Source organism: Lolium rigidum, chromosome 3 (assembly GCF_022539505.1).
Source record: "Lolium rigidum isolate FL_2022 chromosome 3, APGP_CSIRO_Lrig_0.1, whole genome shotgun sequence".
Taxonomy (NCBI): Eukaryota; Viridiplantae; Streptophyta; class Magnoliopsida; order Poales; family Poaceae; genus Lolium; species Lolium rigidum.
The window spans coordinates 246,442,593-246,457,122 of record NC_061510.1 but is presented as its reverse complement, the minus strand read 5'-3'; the positions used below and the strand labels follow the sequence as shown (position 1 = coordinate 246,457,122).

Sequence of the window (14,530 nt, the reverse complement as noted above, 5' to 3'; positions counted from 1 at the left end):
GTGAACCACCGGGGCATCCCCAAGCTTAGAGCTTTCACTCTCCTTGATCATATTGTATCATCTCCCTCTCTTGATCCTTGAAAACTTCCTCCACACCAAACTCAAAACAACTCATTAGAGGGTTAGTGCACAATTAAAATTTACATGTTAAGAGGTGACATAATCATTATTAACACTTCTGGACATTGCACAAAGCTACTGAAAGTCAATGGAATAGAAAAATCCATCAAGCATATCAAAACAGGCAATGCGAAATAAAAGGCAGAATCTGTCAAAACAGAACAGTTCGTAAAGAAGAATTTTATTGAGGCACCAGACTTGCTCAGATGAAAATGCTCAAATTGAATTAAAGTTGCGTACATATCCGAGGATCACTCACGTAAATTGGCATAATTTTCTGAGTTACCTACAGAGAATTAGGCCCAGATTCGTGACAGCAAAGAAATCTGTTTCTGCGCAGTAATCCAAATCTAGTATGAACCTTACTATCAAAGACTTTACTTGACACAACAATGCACAAAACTAAGATAAGGAGAGGTTGCTACAGTAGTAAACAACTTCCAAAACTCAAATATAAAATAAAAGTACTGTAGTAAAAACATGGGTTGTCTCCCATAAGCGCTTTCTTTAACGCCTTTCAGCCTAGGCGCAGAAAGTGTATATCAAGTGTTATCAAGAGATGATGCATCGACAGCGGGGTTTGGAGTTTTCTCAATCATGCATAGTATTTTGGATACATAGGTTTCAGCGGCTCCCTTTTCATTAGTCTTGAGCTTGCTACTCTCATCAAACAAATTTTCAGGAACAAGCCAAGCATAATTATCATCTAGAGCTTCATGCATCGCTAGGAGCTTACATGGTATTGGTGCTTTAATCTCCCCACCATCATTAACACTATTAGTGTACTTAATTCTATCCATATCCATTTTTTCAAGTGTTCTTTTAAAATCGGTGATCGTACCAAGCCTCTCATGCTTACTAAAAACTTTTCTAGCTTCTTTAGCTATATCCGCAAATTCTCGCACTAAGACTTTTAGAACAAAATCTCTCTTCTCTCCCCGCTCCATATCAGAAAGTGTAAGAAACATGTGTTGTATCATGGGGTTGAGACTAATAAATCTACCTTCCATCGTGCGTACCAAACAAACAGAGGCATCTTCATAAGTAGGGACAGCTTTTGCAAGGGGTATATCTTTAAGATCTTCATGCATACTAACATGGGTGAAAAATTCTTCTATATTATCTCTTCCAATTATAGACCCTTGTCCCACAGGTATATCTTTTACAGTAAAATTAAAAGGAAACATGTTGAAATAAGTAAAGCAAATGCAAGTAACTAATTTTTTTTGTGTTTTTGTTATAAAGTGCAAGACAGTAAATAAAGTAAAGCTAGCAACTAATTTTTTTGTGTTTTGATATAATGCAGCAAACAAAAAAGTAAATAAAATAAAGCAAGACAAAAACAAAGTAAAGACATTGGATTGTGGAGACTCCCCTTGCAGCGTGTCTTGATCTCCCCGGCAACGGCGCCAGAAAAAGAGCTTGATTGCGCGTAATTAACACGTCCGTTGGGAACCCCAAGAGGAAGGTATGATGCGCACAGCAACAAGTTTTCCCTCAGTAAGAAACCAAGGTTATCGAACCAGTAGGAGCCAAGAAGCACGTCGAAGGTTGATAGCGGCGGGATGTAGTGCGGCGCAACACCAGGGATTCCGGCGCCAACGTGGAACTTGCACAACACAACCAAAGTACTTTGCCCCAACGAAACAGTGAGGTTGTCAATCTCACCGGCTTGCTGTAACAAAGGATTAGATGTATAGTGTGGATGATGATTGTTTGCAGAAAACAGTAAAGAACAAGTATTGCAGTAGATTGTATTCAATGTAAAAGAATGGACCGGGGTCCACAGTTCACTAGAGGTGTCTCTCCCATAAGATAAATAGCATGTTGGGTGAACAAATTACAGTTGGGAAATTAACAAATAGAGAGGGCATGACCATGCACATACATGATATGATGAGTATTGTGAGATTTAATTGGGCATTACGACAAAGTACATAGACCGCTATCCGAGCATGCATCTATGCCTAAAAAGTCCACCTTCGAGGTTATCATCCGAACCCCTTCCAGTATTAAGTTGCAAACAACAGACAATTGCATTAAGTATGGTGCGTAATGTAATCAATAACTACATCCTCGGACATAGCATCAATGTTTTATCCCTAGTGGCAACAGCACATCCACAACCTTAGAACTTTCCGTCACTCGTCCCAGATTTAATGGAGGCATGAACCCACTATCGAGCATAAATACCCCCTCTTGGAGTTAAGAGTAAAAACTTGGCGAGCCTCTACTAATAACGGAGAGCATGCAAGATCATAAACAACACATATGTAATAGATTGATAATCAACATAACATAGTATTCTCTATCCATTGGATCCCAACAAACACAACATATAGCATTACAGATAGATGATCTTGATCATGTTAGGCAGCTCACAAGATCCGACAATGAAGCACATAAGGAGAAGACGACCATCTAGCTACTGCTATGGACCCATAGTCCAGGGGTGAACTACTCACTCATCACTCCGGAGGCGACCATGGCGGTGAAGAGTCCTCCGGGAGATGATTCCCCTCTCCGGCAGGGTGACGGAGGCGATCTCCTGAATCCTCCGAGATGGGATTGGCGGCGGCGGCGTCTCTGGAAGGTTTTTCGTATCGTGGCTCTCGGTACTGGGGGTTTCGCGACGAAGACTATATGTAGGCGGAAGGGCAGGTAAAGGGGCGTCACGAGGGGCCCACACAACAGGCCGGCGCGGCCAAGGCCCAGGCCGCGCCGCCTCGGTGTCCGGCCACCTCGTGGCCCCACTTCGTAAGTCCTCCGGTCTTCTGGAAGCTTCGTGCAAAAATAGGCCCTCGGGCGTTGATTTCGTCCAATTCCGAGAATATTTCCTTACTAGGATTTCTGAAACCAAAAACAGCAGAAAACAACAACTGGCTCTTCGGCATCTCGTTAATAGGTTAGTGCCGGAAAATGCATAAATATGACATAAAGTATGCATAAAACATGTAGATATCAACAATAATGTGGCATGGAACATAAGAAATTATCGATACGTCGGAGACGTATCACATCATCAGAACTAACACCAGAAAATTGCTCTCTCATAACAAGATTCAGTAAAGCAGGTTTAATTTCAAAGAATTCTGCTGTAGTAGCAGGTGGAGCAATAGGTGTGCATAGGAAATCATTATTATTTGTGCTAGTAAAGTCACACAACTTAGTATTCTCAACAGTACCCATTTTAGCAGTACTAAATAAAGCAAACTTAATAAAGTAAATGCAAGTAACTAATTTTTTTGTGTTTTCGATATAGAGAACAAGACAGTAAATAAAGTAAAACTAGCAACTAATTTTTTTTTTTTGTGTTTTGTTTAAGTGCAGCAAACAAAGTAATAAATAAAGTAAAGCAAAACAAAGCAAGACAAAAACAAAGTAAAGAGATTGGAAGTGGAGACTCCCCTTGCAGCGTGTCTTGATCTCCCCGGCAACGGCGCCAGAAAAAATGCTTGATGCGTGTAGTTGACACGTCCGTTGGGAACCCCAAGAGGAAGATGTGATGCGCACAGTAGCAAGTTTTCCCTGAGAAAGAAACCAAGGTTTATCGAACCAGGAGGAGCCAAGAAGCACGTTGAAGGTTGATGGCGGAGGAGTGTAGTGCGGCGCAACACCAGGGATTCCGGCGCCAACGTGGAACCTGCACAACACAATCACAGAACTTTGCCCCAACGTAACAGCGAGGTTGTCAATCTCACCGGCTTGCTGTAAACAAAGGATTAGATGTATAGTGTGGATGATGATATTTGTTTGCGAAGAACAATAAAGAACAATTGCAGCAGTTTGTATTTCAGATGTAAAGAATAGGACCGGGGTCCACAGATCACTAGTGGAGTCTCTCCCATAAGATAGCAGATGTTGGGTGAACAAATTACAGTTGGGCAATTGAAAAATAAAGAAGGCATAACAATGCACATACATATATCATGATGAGTACTATGAGATTTAATCAGGGCATTACGACAAAGTACATAGACCGCTATCCAAGCATGCATCTATGCCTAAAAAGTCCACCTTCAGAGTTATCATCCGAACACCCTCCAGGTATTAAGTTGTAAACAACGAGACAATTGCATTAAGTATGGTGCGTAATGTAATCAACACAAATATCCTTAGACAAAGCATCGATGTTTTATCCCTAGTGGCAACGACACATCCACAACCTTAGAACTTTCTATCACTCGTCCCAGATTTAATGGAGGCATGAACCCACTATCGAGCATAAATACCCCCTCTTGGAGTCACAAGTATCAACCTGGCCGAGCCTCTACTAGCAACGGAGAGCATGCAAGAACATAAATAACATATATGATAGATTGATAATCAACTTGACATAGTATTCAATATTCATCGGATCCCAACAAACACAACATGTAGGATTACAAATAGATGATCTTGATCATGATAGGCAGCTCACAAGATCTAACATGATAGCACAATGAGGAGAAGACGACCATCTAGCTACTGCTATGGACCCATAGTCCAGGGGTGAACTACTCACACATCGATCCGGAGGCGATCATGGCGATGAAGAGACCTCCGGGGGATGATTCCCCTCTCCGGCGGGGTGCGGGAGGCGATCTCTGAATCCCCCGAGATGGGATTGGCGGCGGCGGCGTCTCCGGAAGGTTTTCCGTATCGTGGCTCTCGGTGCGGGGGTTTCGTGACGAAGACTATATGTAGGCGGAAGGGCAGGTCAGGGGGCCACACGAGGGCCCCACACGCCAGGGCCGCGCGGCCAGCACCTGGGCCGCGCCGCCCTGTTGTGGCGCCGCCTCGTGGCCCCACTTTGTCTCCCCTCCGGTCTTCTGGAAGCTTCGTGCAAAAATAGGACCCTGGGCGTTGATTTCGTCCAATTCCGAGAATATTTCCTTACTAGGATTTCTGAAACCAAAAACAGCGAGAAACAACGAATCGGCTCTTCGGCATCTCGTCAATAGGTTAGTGCCGGAAAATGCATAATAATGACATATAATGTGTATAAAACATGTGAGTATCATCATAAAAGTAGCATGGAACATAATAAATTATAGATACGTTTGGGACGTATCAGTGCTTGACGACACAACAACGCCGATCTGCCTCTCCGGCGCAGAACCACGGCAGTCCCTCGCCGTCCAGTGAACGAGTCATTGATGCAAAGACCGTGCCGGCCTGCCCAGCATTATGCCGGGCCGTGTTGCCGCGCTTCAGGCCGTGTGTCCCGCGCCCTGCACTGTTCGCCTTCTTGCCCGGTGAACCAATAGACTGATCGTTGCAATAAGGAAACCGATGACGGCCGGTCGCAAGATTAAATTGCGATTGGCTGTCATCGGCTTCCTTATTCCAACGATTAGTCTATTCGTTCACCGGGAAAAAAGGCGAAGAGTGCAGGGCGCGTGAGACACGGCCCGAGCGCGGCAACAGGGGTCGGCATGATGCTAGGGAGGCTGGCACCGTCTTTGCATTAAGGACTCGTTCACGTATCTGGACGGCGAGAGAAGAAAAGTGGTGATGCGCCGGAGAGGCGGAGTCGGCGTTGTTGTCTCGTCAAAGACTCGTTCACGGAACGGCGGCCGGGGAAAGGGGGGCCCGTCTACAAAGTATATTACGGCGTATAGGTGACCAAACATTCTAATCATCGGCACTAAAATGGAAGAAAGAGCCAAGTGGTATCTCAACTAGATATCATATGCCTCATACTTTGTTGGTCGAAAGAAATATTAACATTCCGGGATGGGGTCGGTGAGGCCGGGTAGGATGCACAAGAGATTGATATTTGTGCCATCGCACCGAGGCTCACTGGCCCCACCCCGAGTGTACAAGTGACCAAACAATTTAATCATCGGCACTAAAATGGAAGAAAGGCCAATGCAATTAAGAAGTAGCTAGTATGAACTAAATGGAATGCCTCATACTTTGTTGGTCGAAACAAATATTAACATCCAGGGATGGAGTAAGTGAGGCCAGGTAGGATGCACAAAATATTGATACTTGTGCCATCACACCAGGCTCACTTGCTCCACACCCGAGTGTACGAGTGATCGACCAACCATCTAATCATCGGCAAGTACAAAAACACCAACAAACCAACAACCATGGTGACATAAGTCAAGATGCTCAAACACACATAGCATGCATGGAGCAGATGCTCCAAAGGGATTATTCATCACTTGGTATATAGACCAAGCACTGTTCAAAAAATCGTCCGATTCAACGATTAATCGCCCGATTAATCTCTATTCAGTGTTCACCGATTAGCCGATAAACTCATTTATCGCCCGATTAACTCATTTATCGCCCGATTAATTAGCCGATTTGCCTATTAATCGCTATTTGTCAGCCGAACGAGTTGACCCCGATAAGCGATTTCCTCAACATTGAGACCAAGTGATGCTGGCAAAAGAGAGGCCAATCAAGAACCAGTAAATCCAGTAAGTGATAGATATGCCTAAACAAGCAACAACACATAGCATATCCCAGCTAACCAGATGAGACAAGTCTTGGTAGCCAACTGAATCACCTAGCACCACCTAGCCTTTTAAAACCATCGAAACAGTCCTTTTTCTTCAAAGGATACCACGGTGGCATTCATTTACATGATCCCCTACTGTGGATATCTCTATTTTCATCAAAGCCAACAAGAAATAGAAATTTATCATTACTCGGTTGAGTTCAAAACAAAGCTGGGGTACCATAAGGGATTATTCATCACTTGGTAGTAACCAAGTGATGCTCGGCAGAGAGAGGCCAAGCCTGAGCTAGTCAATTCGAGTAGAGATGGATATGCATAAGTAAGCAAGAACACATAGCCTATCCAACTTAACCGAGATAAAACCAACCTTGACAACCAACTTAATAACCTAGCATCACCTAGTCTTTTAAACCATCGAAACATCCCATTTTCTTCAAAGGATACCACGGTGGCGTTCATTTACATGATTCCCTAATGTGAATATCTCTATTTTCACCAATTATCCAACTATGAGATGCAACCGGTGGCAGTAGCAAGAGCTAATGAGGTCACAGACACGAGCACGGCACAAGCAATCACACCGGTGAACCACTACTGAGGTACATCAACCATAAATTCATCCAAGCCAATAAGAAATAGAAATTTATCATTACTCAGTTGAGTTCAAAACAAAGCTAGGGTACCCAACTCTAGTTGGCTTCCATCCAAGCTTCAATAACACATCAAAGGAATCATTACTGCATAATTAAGGAGTTCATCCAATACATGGTGAGAAGCTACAGAGACATAGCAATAGCAACAGTATAGTTCACCATACTGTTGAGCAAAAGGCATAGCAATAGCAACAGTATAGTTCACCATACATTAAGTAAAAGGCATGAGCAATGAGCCAGTAAGTAAATCACTAGCACATGATGATCATTTGACCATTTAGAGCATGGACACACAAGTAATAGCAACAGTATAGTTCACCAGGAATGGTGAGAAGCTGCAAGAGCATGCATCTAGTCTGCAGCAACAATGACAACAAGCTAGGATAGATAGATAGATTGCATCCGAGTAGCACATCAACGACAACGAGCAGCTAGTAGCACATCAACAGACAACGACAGCACAACCAGAGCATGCATCTAGCTGCAGCAACAATGACATCAAGCTAGGATAGATAGATAGATTGCATCCAGTAGCACATCAACAGCAACAGCAGCACAACCAGAGCATGCATCTAGCTGCAGCAACACGAGCATTTCGTCGAGCACTTTGTGCTCGCGCGGGAGAGGAAGAGGGAGGGGAGGGGAGGGGAGGGGAGAGAGTTCACCGACGACAGGGGTGGAGGAGGAGGTTGACGACGACGGCAGCGGTGGAGGAGGAGGAGGACGCGGCGGCTCCTCCACCTTGACGCGACGGCGGCCCCTCCTCGCCGTAGCAGCAGCTTGTGCTGCAGGTGGCGGGGATGGGAGGAGCGTGGCGGCATGCGGCCCTCGCGGAGGAAGGCGGCGGCGACGGCGATGGCGACGACCATGGCGGCGCGCGGCGGTACGGATCGGAGGAGAGGGGAGAGGGGAGGGGAGAGGGGAGAGGTGAACAGGCGTGGGGGAGGGCACGGCCAGCGCGCGCTGATATAAGTTCTCTTAGTTCTGTGGCACACCAGAATAGTGCGCCACAGAATCAACTACTTCTGTGGCGCACCGAAGCACGTGCGCCACAGAAAGAGTTATTTCTGTGGCGCAGCACGCCATGTGCGCCACAGAAATACCTACACTAATAATTGGTGGTGGCAGGATGTGGGCCCCATGTAATTTCTGTGGCGCAGGGTTCAGTAGTGCGCCACAAAATTAAGCTATTTCTGTGGCGCACCTAGCATGGTGCGCCACAAAATAACATTCTGGGGCGCATTTTTAGTGGTGCGCCACAGAACTAAGCTCCGCCTATAAGGGTTTTCCTACTAGTGTGGTGTTCTTGCCATTGAATTTGGTGCATCGTTTTGACCTCTCCGCGTCATCTCGGTTATTCCTATACCCGAGCTCTTTACTTATGCACTTTACTTTATGATAGCCTTCGTGCTTGAAGTTATATATCTTCCTATCACATAGTTGCTTGTCTTACTTAGCATAAGTTGTTGATGCACATAGGTGAACCCTAGATATATAAGTTTTGTGCTTACCAAATTAAACACTAGTTTTATTACACATTTGTTAAGCCGTAATCATAAAAGTTTTAAACCGCCTATTCCCCCCCCCCCCCCCGCCCCCCTCTAGGCGGCATTCGTGTCATTTCAGTTTCTTCTACCCACATTCATGGAGTTGGATGTGATTATACATCAGATTAGAGGGGTATATTTTTTGTTGGCTCTACCTAGTGGATGTAAGTTGCAGGAGTTTGATTAGGATTCTACCCTTCTCATGGCGGCAGACGGGATCAATGGAGAAGAAAATAGGGATGGGACGAACGGAAAGGTGGGATATTAATTGGTCGGAGGGTTGATCTGGCTGCCCCGCGTCCAGCTTTTTGTTGTGCTCGCCCGCGCGTCACTGGTTCACGCGCGAAGGCATCCTTGATTCCCACGCAACGGAACCGGTGGTCCCAATGCCTTTCTATTTTCAGAACTGGCCGGAAAAGGAACTTTTTCCTTTAACTATCCAACCTTACATGATTTTTTGTTTCTACCTGGAATGAATTTCTTATGTTTATTGCCAAAAAACCAAAATATTTAAAAAATGTCTCTAGAAAACAAGAAAAATGGCTCAAATGGTGTCTCTAGGCATTTTATGGAGTGGCTCAACCGATTTCCTCTATAATATTTTGTAGTCTTTTGTTGTAGTGTGAGTTACAACATAGGTTGCAAATACCCAGGACCATTAGATTGCTTCACGATTCATGCTAATAATGAGTTGTAACGTGAGTTGCAACTAAGGTCCGATAACAACACCTAATTGAGAACTAACTTAGAATCACGCTCTATTTTATCAATGCGCTCTTTTTCCTAGAATTTGCTATGCAGTGGCAATATGCACGTGCACGGTGCAATTGCATGTTGTACACAGTGCTGGAGAGATTTGATGTGGAGGTCGCTGCTGTGGAGAAGTGTCAAGGTGCGGCGTGCACGCTCTTAGGCCTTACTTAGCAGTAGAGTATATGTGGAGATTGGTCTGGATAATCCCCTAAGGGATTGGAACAAATCCCTGCCTTCACCAAATTCCCATAAAACTCTAATCCTCGATCTATTAGGTAGGGGTAGTGTATTGAACGTTGGAGATAATACACTAGAATTTGGAAAAAGTGGTATTTTAACTAGGCTAAAGTGGTAATTTAACTAGACTAATACAAACATTGTTTTAGGAACAAGCGGCAATTTGTGATTTGGTAAGGATTATTTCCACGAATCTATACTTCTTATAAAGCAAAATCCCACTAACTATGATTAATATTAGTCTATCTCTACATGCAAGTCATCGACATCATCTATTTCATTAGCTAATCAAATATCCATGTCATTCCCACTAACATTCATTATTGATGTATCCTTGCATGCAAGCTATTGATGTCATCTTTTTTTCATTCAATTATCCATATAACTAATTTATAGCCATCAAATGTACAAAAAATAATTAAAATTAAATTTAGCATCTCGACTATTTTGACCAGTTGAATCTTGCATACTTCTATAGACAATTTATATTTTATTTGTATTATTACATTTCATTTATATAATACAATTTAAAAAAAATCGCAGCAACGCGCGAGGTATCCTTCTAGTTTCCACCAAATCTCTAGCTCCAGATAAGGGCTTACTAGTTTACCTGAAGTGGCAGCATATATGTTGCCATGTTCCATGTAGTTCTTGTTGGTTTTGCCAAATGTATGTACCCGAATTTAATTTATATACCTACCTAACATGGCGGTGTTTTATTTCGGAAAAACTGCGTAAACGTTTTTAGCTGTAAATTATGAAACGACGAACAAACAGTCGTCAGCATATTTCGAGCGATCGTCTTTAAAACGCACCATAGCTAGCTTCTCAGGTGCACATCACACGGCGCCAGAGCTAGGCAGTACTGGTAGAGTGCACTATGCCGTTGGCTCCGATGACTCCTTCGCGCCTACGCGACCTAAAGGCCTTCGATGACACCAACGCCGGCGTGAAAGGCCTCGTCGACGCAGGTGCCACCGCTTTGCCGTCCTTCTTCCACCACCCACCGGAAAACCTCCCCAAGCCTGTCGACACTGCACGTCAGGCCGGTGGCAACTTCACCATCCCGGTCATCGACCTCGCTGGCGCAACGACAACAGATCAGACCCGTCGAGCCAAGGTGGTCGGCGAGGTGCTGGCTGCCGCGAAGAAGGTAGGCTTCTTCCAGGTGGTGAACCACGGCGTGCCGGAGGCAGCCATGTCGGGCATGCTCGCGGCGGTGCGGGGCTTCCACGAGGAGCCGGTGGAGGTGAAGCGCGCCTACTACACGAGGGACTACGCGAGGAACGTGCGGTACCACTGCAACATGGACCTGTTCCGGGCGCCGGCGGCCAAGTGGCGCGACACCGTGTACATGGACATGGCGCCGAACGAGCCGGCGCCGGAGGAGACGCCCGCGGCGCTGAGAGGCATCGCGGCGGAGTACACTCGGCAGGTCAAGCGGCTGGGCAGCACGCTGCTGGAGCTGCTGTCGGAGGCCCTGGGCGTGCGCAGCGGATACCTGGAGCAGGAGGCCGGCTGCCTGGACGGGATCGTCGTCGGGGCCCACTACTACCCGGCCTGCCCGGAGCCGCACCTCACCATGGGCGCCACCACGCACTCCGACTACAGCTTCATCACGGTGCTCCTCCAGGACGCCGTCGGCTCCGGCGCCCTCCAGGTGCTCATCCAAGACAGCGACGTGGAGGAGGAGGAAGGGAGATGGATAGACGTGCACGCTATGCCCGGCGCATTCGTGGTGAACATCGGCGACTTCCTGCAGCTCATCTCCAACGGCAGGTTCAAGAGCGTCCAGCACCGCGTGGTGTCCAAGAAGGAGGGGCCCCGGGTGTCCGTGGCATGCTTCTTCCAGACGTGCGGCGAGGCCGCGGCGACGAGGGTGTGCTCCCCGATCGTCTCCAACGACGACGACGGGACGCCGCCGCTGTACAGAAGCGCCACCGTGGAAGAGTTGCTCGTCAGCTTCAGGGAGAAGAACGGCCGATCTGCACTCGACCGCTTTAGGCTCTGATCATCAAGTACGTGACGACGATCCTGCTAGTGCGTACGTAGTTACTCTGCCAACCGTTCGTAGTAAGTGTGCGTACGTACGTATCTGTACATATCCCAATGTGTGTGTGTGCCATCCAGCTGCAATAAGCTAGCTAGCGGACACTGATCGTGATACCTCTTAACTGGAGTTTTATACATACAGGGTCTGGCCGGTTAGCCGTAACATTTAATGAGGTCTTAAAGAGGAAAATGCCGTGATTTGTAATAACTCGTGTTAGAGATAGAGTTAGAGTTGAGTTTGGAACGGAGCGTACACGTCCATATCTCCTCCATCTCCCTGATATATTCTCTCCTCTAACTACTATATAAGGAAACACGTAAATAGGGGGCTCGGGTATTCAAGTAGAAACCCTCTCAATATGATCGTTTACATGGTATCAATGGTATCAGGCCAGCTCTTCCGCCAACATAAATGATCGCCTCAAAACCCTAACCATCCCCACCGTCACCCCTGCTGCCGATCTCATGGCGTCGCCCTCGATCTGGTGCTCCGCTCATCCACCTCGGTCAGCCATCGTTCGACTAGTTGACGCGTGTCAATTAAACTGGGTGGCGTGCTTAGGTTCTTCCCCCAATCCGTGGAGCTCGCCTGCTCGGTCGCTGCTCCACCAGAGAACTTTCTCGTGCCAGCCGAAAAGTAACAACAACACCAAAGTTAGTACCTAATCGAGCCTATGGTTCATGGATCTCCCGGGACCAGATAGTGCTTGGATATCTTCTTCAGTCGATCGGCCCGGAGGTACTTCCTCATGTGCAACCGATCGACACCTCCGCTGGTGTCTGGCTTGCGGTTGAGGAGATATTCGCCTCCCAGAGTGAGACCAAGGTCACGAACCTTCGGATCCAGCTGGCGAACACGAAGAAGTTGTAGATGTCAACCGCCGCCATCCTCACCAAGATGCAAAGCATTGTTGACGATCTGGCCGCCGGCGAGACCATCACCGCCAAGGAACATGTATCCTTCATCCTCGCTGGTCTCGGGCACCCTATAATTCTCTCCTTGCTGCCCTTGGAGTCGTCCCTATGCCTCCCTCGCTGGCCTCCTTGTACCCGCAGCTCCCGGCGTGTGATCAACGCTAGAAGATGATCGGCAACAGCTCTGAGGTGGTCTTCGAGACTTCTGCAAACGCTGCCCAGCGCCAAGGATGCAGGCGCGACAAGGAAATAAACTTCTTTTCATTAAAGATTCGAGTTTAGAGTCCGTTTGTGATTCGTGCAACCAAGCTAAGAGTCATCCGCTCACATATCCTATCTCTACAAGTGTTTTCATTGCCCCTCTGCAGTTAATTTTTTTTCTGACGTATGGGATCCCGCGCCTACATTTGTGGGTCGCCTTGACTATTATGTAAGCTTCATCGATGATTATAATAAGTTTACTTGGATTTATGTAATGTGGTCACAAACAGGAGTTTTATACATACATGGTCTGGCCGGTTAGCCGTAACATTTAATGTGATCTCAAACAGAAAAATGCCGTGATTTGTAGTAACTCGTACTCTACCTTCATTCTGATAAATAAGGGTAGATATATGCATATCGAAGGCCACATAAAAAATTGCATTCAAATTATCTTGTAGAAATGCTAGATTTGCGCTACAACATTTATGGCGACTGGAGGGATGATGAATAGGGGTTTAAGAAAATTACTGCAAATCAAAACAGATGTGTAGAATCTTCAAGACTAGAAAGCTAAACAAATATGCATCGGATGAAGCAACCGAAATAGATCAGATTCTTCAAGTAGATGAGCATATGGAACAACTGGGAGAAAGTATGAGCGAAGGTAAAGATTGGAGACCAATACATCTCTTCCTTTCCCTTTGTTTCCCAAGTTTAAGGTGTTGGCACCATTATGAGAGGCTATGCACCCACGCATCCACCCCACCCGCTTGTAGACTTGGCTTTATTCTCCATCAGCCAAGCTTCACCCTCTTGGCCCCTTCACTAATGCAGATCTTCGAGGTGACCTCTGAACCTTCACAAACTCGACCACTTTGATGCAGAGGCCGGAGCTAAGCTTCCATTGCAAAAACAAAAAAAAAATCAACCTTGTTTTGCGTTAGACTCTTCAGTCATGCCAGAACAACTTCATGCTTCGAACTAGCGCATGTGTCCTTAGTCTTGAACCCATACCTGTCGGCCAGGCCTTGTTCCGCCACTCATGCGATGCAATTAACCAGGAAATTGGCCAAAAAGGTCACTGCGTCAGTCCCTAGCCGGATTGGTTGACCTGCATTGTGAGCTAGCTCGTGCAGAAAACCAAACATGCCCTAGGTACACATTGTACAAAATTCTTGTTACCGATCGACAATTTCTTGTGTGCTCTCGCATATCTCCACCACAGTGGTCATCAATCATTGAAGATTGACAATGTCTCTGTTTCGCAAGGTTTGTTGCTGATCCATACCACATGTGTTAGTAGATTCATACGCTAGGTTAAAATAAGTATTGAGCAATGTTGTTTTGTAATCCACCGAGGAAGTCTCGATCTGGGTTTTGTTGGGTGGATCCAGCAATGACAACGCCCTTAATAAAAGCTTAATGTGTGAGTTCAGGTGGTTAACAACTTGAGATTGAAAATGTGCTTTGGCTTTTAAGGTCCACTCGTCTGAAGGATTTGAAAAATGTCAACACTTTTATTTGGCTTTGATGCATGGCACACCATTATTATTTTCACTGACATGTGGGGTCAAGGGTACCTGTCAATGCCA

The 14,530-nt window shown here is 46.1% G+C and overlaps 1 protein-coding gene across 1 annotated transcript; it reads left to right on the top strand.

The window, feature by feature from the left end:
* Nucleotides 1-10,662: 10,662 nt before the first annotated feature.
* On the top strand, nucleotides 10,663-11,778 carry LOC124696317 (1-aminocyclopropane-1-carboxylate oxidase homolog 1-like). The gene has a single exon (XM_047229050.1). It carries the CDS (start codon nucleotides 10,663-10,665, stop codon nucleotides 11,776-11,778), a length of 1,116 nt encoding a protein of 371 aa, XP_047085006.1.
* Nucleotides 11,779-14,530: the final 2,752 nt, after the last annotated feature.